The sequence below is a fragment of the Lynx rufus genome, unplaced genomic scaffold, assembly GCF_022079265.1.
Source record: "Lynx rufus isolate CCGP_SWC_20201006 ecotype Redwood Valley unplaced genomic scaffold, mLynRuf1.p SCAF_9, whole genome shotgun sequence".
Lineage (NCBI taxonomy): Eukaryota > Metazoa > Chordata > Mammalia > Carnivora > Felidae > Lynx > Lynx rufus.
The window spans coordinates 21,850,867-21,865,797 of NW_025814897.1; the positions used below are offsets into that span (position 1 = coordinate 21,850,867).

Genomic DNA, 14,931 nt, shown 5'->3' on the forward strand with positions numbered 1-14,931 from the left:
AGGTTGAGGGAAGCCATGAACCAAGTTCCCCACCCTGCACACTGCTCACACACAAATGCACTTGCTGTACTGCCCCCCCCCAAACACCAAATCCCAGAGCTGAACAGCACTCCTTACCCCCAAACACCCCTAAAGATGTCAGAATTTGAGGGCTGGAGTCACCCACTCATAACCTAAGCCCTTTTCTCCCTTTCTGTACCCTCCCCCAGCCCTCCAGCTCACCGAATGTCACTGCCCCCATATGTCTCCTTGGGCCTCTTCCTCCTGTCTTTCTGGAACCTTATCAGGCAGAATGCAGCAACTGACAACAACAGCACGCCCAGGAGCACCCCAATCAGAGCCCCAGCCACTCGGCCTTTGGATGGGTCTAAGGAGACACAGGAAGCTCAGAGCAGCAGACTTTCCTTTGCCCCTCCCCAGATAGTTCCATGCAGCCTCTCCAACCCAGGCCTGCCAGCTGGGCCTCTGCCCAGTGTCCCCTACCAGTCACAGAGAGGGTCAGCTCACAGGATGCACTGCCCATCTGGTTGGTGGCCACACAGCGGTAGGTGCCCGAATAGGTCAGGGAGAGATTGGTGAGAATGAGTTGGCCAGACACCTCATCTAGAGGGTAAGGAGGAAGCCTTCCATCATTCATTTGAATCACAGTGAGCACCTAAGATGAAAGCAAATTTCACTACCTCCTTACAACAATCCTGTCAAGAAGGGGCTAACCTCATTTATTAAAAGTGGGGAAGCCGGCTCAAAGAAGGAAAGTAACTGTCTAAGGTGACCCAGAAAGTGCCAAAACCACTGCCACTTCTGTATTCTTTCCACTCTACACAGCTGCCTTTTCAGAGGATGGGGAGAAGGCAAGGAATTGGGGAGGGATGCTTGCTAGCTGATGTCAGGTTCCTGGTTGGAGGGGGGGGGAAGTCTTGATTGTTAGAAACTGTAGCCTCTGGGGTGACTCAGCTCACCCAAATGTCTTTCTAAGCTTTTTACTTTCCCTTTAGAAGCCAGAGCATACACCAGATGATCTGGAAGGTTCTCTGGATCCATAAAGGAGTTGGCTGGGGCTGGGGCTGGAGCAAGCATGAGGAGGCTGAGAAGCCAAGGCTCTTACCCAATTATATGTTTCCTCCAAAGAAACTGTGATTCAAGCCAGTCCATGCTACTCTGCCTCAGTTTCCTCTCTAGGAAGTTTGGCAATGATTCATGACCCTTAAGAAATCCCCAAAAGTGGGACTCTTATGCCCTCTGCCTTCCACTCTCTTCTAAGATATCAGGAATACGTTTAAGTTAAAAAATGCTCCCAGGACCGTAGAGCCACAGATTGCAGGAAGATAGACAGGAGGGAGCAATACAGGACACCAAGAAAGATGCAGGGAAAGGTATGGCAATTTGTCTCATACCCACAGGCATGGAATTGATAGTGTGGGTATATGGAGTCTAGAGACAGATTTGCCCCAGTCTTGAGTCCTCTCTTCCCAGATGTTCTGGGCCCTTACCTTGCACCATGCTGCCAAGAGAAGGTGTAGGGAAAGATCCAAGGCGTACCCAGTTGTACACTGGCCTGGGGGCTCCCTGGGAAGAACTGCATTTCAGTGCAGCGGAGCCCCCCACAGAGGTCTGACCACTCTTACTGCACAAGGGACTACTGGGAGGCACTGCAAAAATCACAGAAAGTACCTTAGCAATCTTTTAGCCTCACTCCCATTAAATGCTAGAATTCCTGCTCCAATACTCCTACCAAATAGTAGTCCACTTCTGTTCACATTCCACTGCATCCCCAGGAAATGATTCCCACTATTGGAAGTTCTGATTGTTAGAAAATTCTTCCTCATACTGAGCCAAAATCTGTGTTAATATAACATCCACCCATTTGGTCCTAACTTCTGCCCTCCAGGCCTGCAAAGAGAAATGAAAAATCTCTCCTCCACAAGACAACCCTTCAGATATTTGAATGCTGTTGTTATACACCTCCTAAGCCTTCACTTTTCCATCTAGACATCCCCAGCCTCTTTAATAGTTTCTGTTTGCTCATCCATGAGCAGGCTCTAGGTTGGAGTAAGATGGAAACTCTGAGCACAAAGTTGCTGCTTTGTGAGAGGGGCCCTTGTTCCTGTGGTGGCCACTCTCCTTCTCTGCCACTCACCTAAGGAGAGAAAGAACCTGGGCTACAAATGAGACATTCTCTCAAAGATAGAGTTGTTGGGGCCATGACTCAGATCCCTATGTATGGGAAGGGCTTTCTCTCTCATGAATCTTTTTTTTCTAGGGGCCGAGGGAGGAGTCATTCTTCAAGGAGGGTGGGGCAGGAGTAGGACCATCTAGATTAGAAGACTTTGGGAAGGAGGCATTTTCCTTTGGGGTCCCCAGTCCAGTTGTATGCTTGGGCTGGAAATCGAGATATGGGGTGGGGAAGGGGGGCGGTAGAGAGAAGATTTAGCAGATTTAGCAGGGCCACTGCAATCTTTCGTGGTACATGGGTGTCTGGTAGGTCCCCAGCCGGCCTTACCCAGCACAGTAAGGTTGATTAGCCCCAACCCATTTGTGTAGAAATCTGGTGGGTTATTAACTTGGCAGAGGTAGGTTCCAGTATCCGAGGGGTGGACATCAGTCAGTTTCAGGGTGGCTACCCCTCCTGTGGGGGGGTTCTGAAGCAGGCTGGCCCTCTTTGCCTGAGAACCAGTTGGATACAGATGGCCATTGGTGAAGTACAGGATCTGGGGAGAAGCAAAAGACACACATGTGTGCCTTTTTCTGCCTGGTGTCAACTCTACAGTCCTTTCTCCAAAACAAAGAGGCCCCTCCTTTAGGGGCACCTGAGTGGCTCAGTCAGTTGAGCTTCTGACTCTCCATCTCGGTTCAGGTCATGATCTTGAGGTTGGTGGGATTGAGTCCCGCATCCGGCTCTGTGCTGACAGCCTGAAACCTGCTTGGGATTGTTTCTCTCCCTCTCTCTCCCCACCTCTCAAAATAAATAAATAAACTTAAAAAAAAAAAAAAGAGGCCCTTCCTTCATATCAGACAGGGAAACTGATGCTCTGGAGTCAGAACCAGCAAGGTCTATCTGTCCCCAAATACCATCCCTTCCTAGGTGCTACTTGAGCTAGATTTATTGCTTTCAGCTAAGCATGGCTCTTGATGGGGAGAGAGGGTTGGGGAATTAATGCAAATATTCCTGGAAGGGGCATCATTTGATCCTACTAACAGTCTCCAGAGCTTAGCCTCAATGGGTTTATTAACGGAAACTGGGACTGCGCTAGAATAGGGGAGTTGCACGTCGGAGCTAGGAGAGAGGAGGCTGGAAACACAGAGCCATATACGGGATACAGGGTCGTGCAGGCTGTGGTCCTAAGAAGATCTAGGAAGAGTCCACTCATGTTTTCCTCGGAGCTCACTGATCCCCAAACGCACCCTCTCTGACCCCGCTCCCTCATCCTGGGTGGGCCCTCTGTACCAGCCCCTCCCAGCCAACCCCACCAAGAGGCAGGAGGGCCGCCCCGCTCGAGCGCAATTGCTCTCAACTCACGGGATGGGATGCAGAGAGGGGCTTCCCCGGCGGCACAAAGCTCCACTCCAGGGCGAAGCTGTCTCCCACCGACGTGCTGTAGCTGCAGGTCAGCTCGGCGGTCTTGCCCACGGGGGTGCTCAGGGGCTCGGCGGGCACCTTCACCTCCACGGCTACCCCGGGGTCTGGGGGACGCAGAGGGAGGCCGGCGGGAGGGGCGCTCGACGGCGCCAGGCCCGGGGTTGGGGTGGGGCGGAGGCCCGGCGCCAAATCCCGGCGGTCTGAGGGTCCGGCCCCACCTTCGGCTCCCGAGGCCGAGGCTGGGGGCTCCCTCCCTCCTGCGGAGCTCACCTACCTCCCCGCAACCCATCCCTTCTCGAAACCTGAGGTTTCCGGGAGGGAGGAGCACACACCCCAGCCGGTTTTTTTTGTGGGTAAAAGGACTGAGACTGGGTCAGGTACGCGGGCGTGTTTGCCAGAGAAAGGAAAACAATGGTCGGGTGGTGGTTAGACCCTCCCGGGGAGACCCAACTTGCCGGCCCGCCTGCGCTTGCGCGCCTGTGGCCCTCGCCCACCCGGCCTCCGACGCCCTCTCCCGGCCTCGCCCCCGCCGTCCCGAGCCCCCTCCTCCCAGCCCGACCCGCAGAACTGAGCAGGCCCCAGGAGCCTGGAGGTCAGGCCTCGCCCCCCCCCCACCCCCACCCCAGCTCTGACCGCGGTCCCTCCCAGCCGCCTCCTCACCCAGGCAAGCGAAGCCCAGCAGGGCCCCACAGAGCAACAGCCCAGAAAGCCGGGCCATGGCCGAGTCCTGCCGTACAGCCGTCTATGGGTTGGTCTGGGCGTCTGGGTCTGGTGGGGAGGGAAGGCAGCACCCACAGGGAAGCCTCCTCGAGCTGGGAAGGAGCGAGACTGGCTATCTCAGAGCAAACAAGGGGAGAGGCCTGTGCCCTCAGGTAAAGAAATGCTCCTCCCTCCTCTAGGCCCAATACTGGAATCATTCTAGCCCTGCTCCCTTTTTCTGTCCTCTTTCCCCCCAACTAATGAAGCTGTCAGGCTCTGGGACAAGGGCTGGGCTTGGGTGGGCACCCAAGGGGAAGGGGTCGGAACTGGAGCTCTCTGTAGGCAAATGGTCACCCTGGAAGAAGAGGGGGGCATTCTGATAACAAACGACATCACCACTTTGGGGCCTCACCCCAAGCATGAGATCTGGGCAGAACAGAAGACCCTTTCTGATCCCTTCAGAGATGACTATTCCTTCCAAGCCCTTCTTCTTTTCTCTGAGATCCCTTCTTTGGCACCTGTATCACCACTTGCTGTGAGGTAGAAGTCTCCGTGGAAACTAGAGCCACATCCCCACTCCCAGAGCCACTCCATTTCAGGGGCAAAGAAGTCTTGGAGGAGAGACCCCACTCTTGATAGGAAAGGGTGTGGCAGAATTGGGGCACCTGCCTGCACCATGTCCAGCTTCCCCCCACTACCAGGGGGTCACTGTTGGCTGGGCAAGGAGATGTGTTTGTTAAGGACTCAGTGGTCTGGGAGAAAGAGGCATAAGTCAGGTGACTCTTCCCACCCCTTAAGAAGAAGCTGGAGATTAAGAGCACCACACCCCAAGCCTTGGGAACTCAAGCCCTAGCAGACAGGGCACCAAATTTCATCCCCTTACCCCCCAGAGTGGATTAGGATCTTCCCAGCCTTAGGCTTCTGGGGCCTTCCCCTGGCCACCTGATAGCAAATGACCCTTTTAAAGATTCTGGGAAGCTGTGTGGAGAAGCACTCTTGGGTTTGAAAAGGCAATTTGACTCTCACTTTCCATACAAACACAATGCATCTTTATTAAAATTTGCAAAATAAAAACAAAAACAGACATTTCAAGTTAGTTTAAAAAATACCTTCTCTATCCCCTGCCCCAGCAAAACCCAGCCAAGCCAGCAGGACAGGTTATCTGAATGCAGGGAGCTGGCTCAGGAGTGAAGGGTGATGTTAGATGGGGTGGAGTACAGATCAAGGGGGCCTGGAGGACTCCCTGACTGGCAGTCCCCACCAGGGCCCCAGTGGGCAGGTAGCCAACCTCAGCAGAATTCACTAGAGCCACTGAGAGAACTGGGCAAGGGGGCGGACGCTCTTCATAATCTGAGGTCCACTTCCCCTTCTACCTCCTGAAAATTTGAGTCTTAACTGAGACTCAGTTTTCCCATAGGAAAGAAAGGTGGGGGCAGAGGACTGGAGGTCTAGAAGGTGGTCTCCCAAGACTCAGGCCTCTGTGCTAGGGGTGACCGCTAGAAGAAGGGGATAAACCAGATAGCTTAGCTAGCAAATGGCTGGACCATCACACCAGAGACCCAGCCTGACTCTGGGCGGGCACCATTACGGGGACAGCACCCATGCGGCTCAGAGTGGAGGAAGACACCCCACCAGGGCTGGGGGATGTTGGCTGAGGGTGGGCCCCATCTGTCCTGAGCAGCCTGGGTGAGGGCCGGACCTGACTGGAAAGGCTGGGTGTGGGGGTCAGTGCACCAGGCCTGGGAGGACCTTGGGGTTGCCGGAGGGCTCGTGCTGAGGTCACAGATGAAAGGGTCCCGTTCTTGGAGATTGTGTCTGAGCCCTTGGGCCAGGGCAGGGTCGGGGGAGCAATGGCATCCTCCCTAGTCATCAAAGAAGTAATAAGATGTCAGAAGCTGGATGGGGGAAGAGGGGGGATTTCTACCTGCTTTGTCTTACTCCCCCCTCACACACCAGTTCACTCTCCTCTCCCTTAAAATCCCCCAATGGAATGATGTTTCAGTCACTGCCCACTTTTCCTTTAGATGACAGCTGCCTAAACTCCCAGCTGGGGGAAGCTAGGAGAACCCCATTGGGACAGAGACTGGGGACACTTACTTAATGTCATTGGCCGGCTCCTCTAGGGCCTTGCTCCGGCGATGGTACAAGAGGACCAGCCCAGCGAGCAGTCCTAGTCCAACCAGAGTGCCTACAACAGCTCCAGCAACAACAGCAGGCCCTGGCCCTGGGGAAACCTTCGTGTCAGAGGAGATCCCCAGCCCTTCTCCACTCCCTCCAATCCCACTACCCCACTGCCACCATTAACAGTTTTTCTCTTTTTCCATGTTAAGAAGAGGGGTTGACTGTCAGCAGGAAATGGTCAGCCAGCCGGTGACCAAACATTTGGACAAACATTTGACCAGGACAAGCAGACAGGCCTCCTCTCCTCTTGCAGCCCCACCCCCACCAGTGACCAGTCCTCTCCTTAACCACACTTACCCCTCACTGACCTGTGCTCACTTCCAAGGTCACATTGCACTGGGCACTGCCCACCTCATTGTGGGCCTTGCAGATATAGACTCCGGACATGGAACTGGAAAGGTTTGTGAGGCTTAAAGACCCCCGGATGGCATCTGTAGACACAATTTGACCATCAGTCCAGGGACCTTCTTTCCCACTGAAAAATTCTGCCCCTTCCAGGATGTCCTCTTTGATTCTCTGGGAGACTCATGGTGGGAAAAGTTGTGACCGCCATGCTGAGTTCTCCCCCCAGGTACAAAGCTGCTAGCTCCATGCCCCTCTCCATTTCTTCTGCCCAGTGTCCCCAACTGAAATCTAAAAAGATTTAAGGAGGAATTGATGCCCAGAGAAACCCAAATATCAGTTTTACTTCTGTTCCAGATTGGCGGTGTGGTGAAAAAGAAAATATTAGGCTAGGAATCAGAAAACCTGAGCTCCCGAATAGGCCATGTGACTTTAAACAAGTTACTTCCTCTTCCTGGGGCCCAATTTCTTCATCTATAAAATGGGGTAATATTACCTCCATGATGGCATTAAAAGCATTATATGAAATAATCATTATAACAGTTAAAGTTTATTGGTTGCTTACTCTATGCCAGAGACTAAGTCCCTTATGTGTACAAACTTGTGAAAATTTCACAACAAACCTATGAGATAAGCACTGTTAAAAAAAAAACAAAAAAACACAACTTTTGGGAAGCCTGGGGGGCTCAGTCGGTGTGTGTCTGACCTCTTGATTTTAGCTCAGGTCTTGATCCCAGGGTCATGGGATTGAGCCCGCTCAGTGTGGAGCCTGCTCAAGATTCCCTCTCTCCCTCTGCCCCTCCTCCCCCTCTGTAAAATTTAAAAAAAAAAGTAACTTAAAAAATAAATATATTTTTATATATTTATAAACCCATTATAAAATTGGTCAAATGAAAAGTAGAAAAAGGGACAAATTGAAAACTCATATACCCACTACTTAGATTCAACAATTGCTAACATTTTGCTATACTTATTTCATTTCTCTTTTCGTGAGATGTTTTTTTAATTTTTTTAATGTTTATTTATTTTTGAGAGAAAGAGAGACAGAGCATGAGCGGGGAAGGGGCAGAGAGAGGAGACGGAGAATCAATCCTAAGCAGGCTCTAGGCTCTGAGCTGGGAACCCACAAACTGAGATCATGACCTGAGCCCAAGTTGGACACTTAACCAACTGAGCCACCCAGGTGCCCCAAAGAATTTTTGTGAGACATTTAAAAATAAGTACTTCAGCATGAATCTCCAAAAAATAAGGACTCTGACCACATAACTACAATACCATTGCCACACCCAATAAATTAATAGTTGTCTAAAAGAATGATCTAATACCTAATAATAACTATCTAATTATCCATATTGAAAACGTTCCAATTGTCCCCAAATATCTTTTGTAGCTAGTGTGTTCAAATCAGGGCTGTGATATCCCCGTTTTACAAATGAGGAAGTGGAGGGGCGTCTGGATGGCTCAGTTGGTTAAGCGTCTGACTTCGGCTCAGGTCATGATCTCATGGTTTGTGAGTTCATGGTTTGGAAGTTCGAGCCCTGTGTTGGGCTCTGTGCTGACAGCTGGGAGCCTGGATGGAGCCTGCTTCAGATTCTGTGTCTCCCTCTTTCTCTGCCCCTCCCCCTTCCTCTGTCCCTCCCTCTCTCTCTCTGCCCTTCCTTCTCTCTCTCTGATCCTCCCCCACTCGCACTCTCTCTCTCTCTCCCTCAAAAACAAACAGTAAAAATTTTAAAAATAAAAATAAATAAAAATAAATAAATGAGGAAATGGAAGCACAGAGTCACACAGCTAGTCAATGGCCTGGCTGGAATTCGAATGCAGATCATCTGCTCTAGACCCTCTTCAGTAACAAAAGTACATACAAAAGTACATAGCATGAAGAAGCCCTCAACACAGTGCCTGCACCTGGTGGGTCATCTTTTTCCACCCTTCTCCCCACGTCCTCCTCCACCCCAGTACCTGGCAGCATTGCCTCCCCTTTTCACCACCCCCCCCGCCCCCCCCCCACCTCTCATCCTTCCCTGCCCCAGCCACACACTCATTTGTCTCCAGAAGTTCCCTCACCTAAAACTGGTGCAAAGAAAACCTGGGCGGATGGGGGTGCCCGCTCCCACTGGTATTGGGCAGCCGGCTTACTCCTGGGGGACTGGCAGCTCAGGGTCACGTTGGTCCCCACACGGGCCACACCCAGGAGACGGCAGGATGGAGGAGCTGGAGGAACTGGAGCAGGGAGACAGGTTAAAAATTCAATCCCCAGGAGCCAACAGACCCCCACCTCCACCACCTCCTACACTCCCCGCCTCCCTCTTCTGTCACTCCATCTGCCCTCCTCCAACCTTTACAGGCAGCCTTTTGGGAGAGACCCACCTGACCTCCCTGGGGGCTGGGCGGTATTGCAAAGTGTGTGCTTCACACTTACCCAGCACACTGAGTTCTAAAGTTTTGCTGCTGTGGCTCCTATTTATGCCTTGATGGTCTTGCACATTCACAGAGCAGCGGTAGGACCCGGAGTCTTTCTCCCGGAGGCCCTGCAGCCGCAGCGACACGTTGTGGGAGGGCATGGAGTAGACCAGGGATACCCTAGGTTTGCTTGTCGTGGTCCTGCTGATGTATGCCAACACCTGGTGTGGGGCACGACGCCTCCTGGTTATCACATGTATGCACTGTGCCCACGGGCTCAGCCAATCCCCTCCCCCACACTGGCAGTCTTCAAGTGCTCCTCCCCTGCACCCATCCCCTCCAACCTGTACCAGCTCCCCATTCATCCTGTTCTCCCTAGCCACCCTCACTAGCCCTGGGTCTTCTTTACCACAACGCTTCTTGATCCCCTGTGCCTTGTCTCTTTATCTCCCACTTGGGGTGTTTAGAAAGGTGGTATAATGGGTGAGGGATAATGTAAACAGGGGGTATTTATGACAGAAACTTAGAATTCAGGGATAGATCCAGGATTTTTAAAATATCTTTTTTTAATCTTCTTTTTCTTGAAGACGTCCCCCCTTCCCTATGTATAAGTTCAGGCCCTGCAAAACTTACATCTACCCCCGTAATCTCAATTTCTGTCACACATACCCCCTATTTATCAAATGACTTCTAGAACATACTTTTCAGAGCCTAGGGAGGAGCTCATGCAAATAAGGGGCTCTGAAAATGACATTTCATTGGCTTCTGGGTAAATCTGCCTCTGAAAATAGGTCTGATGTTAGGAGGTGGAGGCGGGGGTGGGGCAGGAGCCTACCACTTGCCTCTCAAAGGAGTGTATGAAGGGGCAGCAGGACAAATAATCACGTGGGAAGAGAAGTGGCCTGTGACAGTGTCCAAAGCACAGAGAAGATGAAAATAGGGTGATGCTCAGCTTTTTAAAATTATGGAATATTTGCCCTAACCCTTCCTTCCTCCTCAAACCCCAATCCTCACTGCCCCTCCTCAAAGCAAAGCAAAGCAAAATGCCTTTCCACTTTCCAGTGTTTCGTGTGCTGGATTTCTAGGGAAAACTGGGGACAAGAAAATTCTTTGGGGCAGCCTCCAAGCTCAGAACAAAAACTGAGCCCGTGAGGGACCCTGCATTTTCCTGAAACTCCTTCCCTGTCCCCCATTCCCTGGCCACCCCTCCTGTTCTCCTCAGCTCTTCCCTGCCCTCAGTCACAGGGTGTAGCCAGCCTCCGGCTGAGATGCTTTCCTCCCTCACCTGGTTCAGATCCTTCCCTTCTTGTTCCAAGAACCACATCACGGTGAGCAACTCCCACGTCTGGCCGGAGGACACCTGCCCTTGCAGGGTGTACCACACCGGGAGCACTACTTCTGCTCCTTCCACCGCCTTCAGCTTGGTGAGGCCAGCGGGCACGTGGAGCTCCAGCTGGGCCTGCGAGGGGGATGCTGGGGACAAGAGCCACAGGTGTGAGCGTGGAGGGCTGGCTTCCCACTCTGCCTGAGGGCCCTGCCCAGGGCAGCAGAGGAGAGGACGAACCTTGCAAGATCCCACACTGCCCAGGGACGGCAGACCTAGTGTCCTGCTTTGGGATTTTTTCAGACCTTATTCTCCACAACCTCAGCTCCTGGGTTCATAACAGGGTTAGGGACACATTTCTGTGCATTTATTGGTACATAAATTGCTCCGGATTTCAGAGCACCAGGAAGAGGGGGCAGATTTCCAGTGGGGAGGGGAAGACATCTGAGAGGAAGGGTAGGTTTAACACTTTTCATCTACACTCTGCATAGCCCACTTGCTCCCCCAATTTCCCTGGGCCAGAGTGGGTCTCGATGCTGCTGAGGGTCGCCAGCGATGGGCAGAGGGGGTTGGAAGGCCTGCCGGTTACCGATTAACCCGCGCGGCTCCTTCTGATCTAGCGCTCCCCCTGGCCCACTGACGGTAGTGCTTCCCCAGGCCCCCAGGCTCAGTCCCGACCCAGAGTTGAGAACCCAGAAAGGGGCCCTTTTTGGGTCCAGGCGATCCGGACGGGTCCTGTGAGGTTACAGGAACTCTTGGCAGAGCGGGAACACGCATGATGGTCCCCTGATAATCAAGTACAAATCTTATGTCTGCGTGCGTATGGAGTTCAGGCGGTGGACTGGGGTGTCAGTTTCAAGGAGCGGACAATGGAATCTATGCTTGCATGATGGTGTCCAGAAACATTCACGTTCTGCCCTTCAGAGAGGCAATGGAGCAGCCCAATCCTAAACCCTTCCGGGGGCGGGCGGATAACCTCGGGCTTGTACCCGGCCAGGCCTGAGGATGCTGGCCACCGTAGTCCTTGGCCTCAGCACTCTGCATTGGAATCTGAGATGCCATCTCTACATGGTGACCAGGCGGCCAAGGCGCGGACAGAGGCCGCACGCAGGTCCGGCTTTCCGCCCTCCAGGAGCAGGCCCTAAAGGTCTCTAAGGGCCAGGCGCAGATCCGGCCAGGATGCGCGCCACCCCCACGGCTTTCCGGCTGTGCGTCTTTACAGAACCCCCGGCCCTATTCCTTGGCCTTCGCCGCACCCCCCTTATCCATTTCCTGGCGGGTCCCCGCGGGCCGGGCGGGAAACTTGTGCCCGGTGATAAGGCAGAAGACAATGACGGAGGCGCAGCTAGACCGGAGGCTCTAGAGGCGAAAACAACCTCTGCCTCAAGGAGCGCTGACCCCCCTGGGGACCTGGCCCGCTAGCCGAGCAGGGAGGCCGGGGACGCCGGGAGGCCTTCGGACAGTGCCGGATCTTCCCTGGCCTTTCTGGAGCACACTCCCGAGAGACCACGAACGTTTCCCCTTGGGAACCCTGCCTGGGTCCTGGGAGAGGCAAAAGCTTCTTCGCCACAGGCGACCCCGACGACCTCCCCCAGGTCCTGCATTTATCCTACCACTTTGCAAAAGGAAAACTAGGGGTGGTAAAAGATAGTGATGGACACACTGCGGCCTGGGCACACGCCCCAGTCAGAAACCAATGGCTGAAGGGGGCCAGAGGCTTCCCTGCCCTCGGGTCTGGGTGCCCGCTGCAGTAGAAGCCCCTTTCGCTCACAAGGTCCGTGGTGCCCTGGGGAGAGGACACCGGAGTAGTGGGTCTGAGTGCAGGACACAGGGGCACCCCAAGAAAGGGACCCTTCTGGCCCACTCTGAGACCAGAGTGAGAGAGCAGGCAAGGGCCTAAAGAGCACAAAAATGGGCCCGCTCCCCGGGGCTACTATTTTTAGTCTCCCTTTCTCTGAGAAACTCCCCCCGCCGGCTTCTCACGCCCCAGGGGCAGCAGCGCAGAACCGCGGAGGAGCGGGGAACAGACTGGCCTCCGGGAGAGCCCAGTGCAGCCTAGCCCAGCAGAGCGGATGCCTGCCCCAAGCGCCCGATGGCGGCCAGAGTGCCATTTAACTCTAGAGCGGCCACGGAGAGGTCAGTAGCCCCCCTGCAGTGGCCTGCTGGGGACGTTGAGCCTGGGCTGTCGTGTAAAAACTGGGGTTCAAAGTTAGGATAGAAAAAGAAGAGGTTACAGGAGAGATGTAGACCAGGCCCAAGCAATGAACTTGGACTTTTCTCTTCCCTTGCTTCCCAAATGGCCAGCAGGGAGATGGGGGAAAGGCAGAAGGGAAAGGGGCATTGAGGTTGACCTTGGGAGAAGGGACCTGAGAAGTTAAGGGATCCTGGAGTAGGCCCACGGAGCCTAAAGGGGCAGAAAGATGTTCCATCTTCAGTGTGGCCGGTGGGCTGCTCTAGAGCCCTCTTTGTCTGGGGACCCACTTCATGTCCCCACACCTTGCAGCACAAAGCTAAAGGGGGCACGGGTGAGCATTAGGTGTTCCCCATCTCGGACCCCATCACTGTGACTGAATCGCACTGCATAGCTCTCTGCATCTGGTGACTTCCAAAGTGAGAGAAATAAGGGGTTAAAGTTGACCTTGACAAACTCACCCTTCACCCTATTCGGGATCCTTGAAAAAAGATGGCAAGAAAGCCTTGGAGTAAGTGAAACGAGCTTAGAATGGGCTTAGTTCATGATGGGTCCTTTTCCCTCCAGATGTAGGAATGGAAGCCCTCAACACTCCTTAGGCACTTGCTCCAAGGAGGCACCCTTCCTCTCTGACTCTTTGAGGAACTTCCTCTCTATTTCCTTTGTCCCTTTGGCTCTGGGAACCAATGGGGGTGGTGGACCTCGTGGGGGGGGGTCACAATTCTGCTCCTCTAGGCATTCAAACCCCTCCCCCACTTCCTGTGTCCCAAGTGACCTCACGGTCATGCTTTTGGGGCACCTCCCTTTATTCCCAGGGCAGGAAGCAGGAGGGGGCTAGAGAGAGGATCTGGGCTGGGGAATTGACACGAAGTGCATTTGTTAAGCCTGGGATCCAGGGAATTCCTGGGGGTTCTTGCACATCAGCTTGTGTGGGGGGTGGGGGATATGAGGGGGGCTGGAGTTAAGTCCTTAAGCTCTTTAGCCAGTGTCTCATCTAGTAGCTCAGTTCATCCGGCTCTGCTGGGTGGAGGTGGGGAGTACGCATGAGGAATGTTCCCACATCTCGCGGTAGAGGTCTACCCAGCTAGATGCCCTGCCCCTCTCCCCTACTACACACACACCGCACCCAAAGTGGTAGCTGTCGAGGACGACACGGAGACAGAAGTCAATACCAGCCAGCGATGCCCTCCCTGGGTGCAGAGAGGGCGGAGGAGTGTGGGGGGAGGAGGAAGAGAGTCAGAGGCGGGAGTCCCCTTCCATCCAGTTCCTCACCAGTGCCCCAAACCACCTCCCTCGGGGGCTGTATTCATCCCATTTCCCATCTCAGGTTACCCACCCCCCCTCCGGTCCCGGGTGGCACTCACCGAGGGTACTCAGCCCCAGGAACAAAAACCGCAGCAAGTTGGTCGCTGGGGACCTGGGCAGGGAAACCATGGCCCCCCTTCCTGGCCCCGACGGAGTCAGGGGCGCCGGCTCCGGGACTCAGCGACCGACAGGTGCTAAGGCGGCTCCGCAGCTGGGGCGGACGCGGGAGCCCGGCCACTGACACCAAGGGCGGCTCTAGCCGGAGTCTGTGCGCGCGTGTCCCGCCGGCGGGGTGGGGACCGACGGGGACAGGGGGGCGGGGCGTCCGGAGGGGGCGGAGAGGTCGCGGTCTCCCCGGGCGGGGCGTGCGGGTGACCCTCCGCGGGCGGGGGTTGGGGAGGGCTCCCGCGCTCCGACGGCCGGACCTCGCGGCCTCCGCCCAGACAGAACGCAGGGTGGGGTCGGGTAAGTGGCGGTGTCCCCACAGCTCCCACAGCCGGCCGGGGGCCAGGGGAAACGGGAAGGTCCCGAACTGCCACACTGGGGCCATGCCCTCCCCCCTCCGCTCGCTTGGGGTGGGAACGGAAGACGGGGAAGGGAGGGAGGTCTGGGGATCCTCCGACGTCCAGGAGCCACCCGCACGCCTGACACCGTAGCCGGCCTGGGCTCTGGCTCCGGGCTTGGGGGGACCGCGTCCTCGGCCTAAGCAGGACAGCCTTCCTGGAGGAAGAGGGGAGCCGCGTTGTCCCGGAGCCACTGCGCTTCCGAAGTGTGTGGGGCGGAGCGGCGGGAAGGGGCGCGGTTCTCCCGCCCGCAACAGCTGCTTTCCTCGGAGCCGGGCGGGGAAGAGATGCGGCCGCCCCGCCTTCACCCTGCCTCGCAGGGGCCCCCCGCAGCTGCCACCCGGCAGGC

General features: G+C 54.8%; 2 protein-coding genes across 2 annotated transcripts; both read right to left on the reverse strand.

Annotated features, from left to right (window-relative positions):
• Positions 1–218: 218 nt before the first annotated feature.
• VSIG2 (V-set and immunoglobulin domain containing 2) lies at positions 219–4,295 on the reverse strand. The gene is made up of 6 exons (XM_047071672.1): positions 4,238–4,295; positions 3,518–3,681; positions 2,501–2,708; positions 1,491–1,649; positions 484–603; positions 219–367 (listed from the first exon to the last, which is right to left on the reverse strand). Exons 1-6 carry the CDS (start codon positions 4,293–4,295, stop codon positions 219–221), a joined length of 858 nt encoding a protein of 285 aa, XP_046927628.1.
• A 1,007-nt stretch (positions 4,296–5,302) lies between these two features.
• On the reverse strand, positions 5,303–14,283 carry ESAM (endothelial cell adhesion molecule). Its single transcript, XM_047070734.1, has 7 exons — positions 14,079–14,283; positions 10,485–10,672; positions 9,219–9,420; positions 8,864–9,019; positions 6,766–6,888; positions 6,374–6,500; positions 5,303–6,138 (listed from the first exon to the last, which is right to left on the reverse strand). The coding sequence occupies exons 1-7, from the start codon at positions 14,146–14,148 to the stop codon at positions 5,823–5,825; spliced, it is 1,182 nt and encodes a 393-aa protein (XP_046926690.1). The 5' UTR covers positions 14,149–14,283; the 3' UTR covers positions 5,303–5,822.
• Positions 14,284–14,931: the final 648 nt, after the last annotated feature.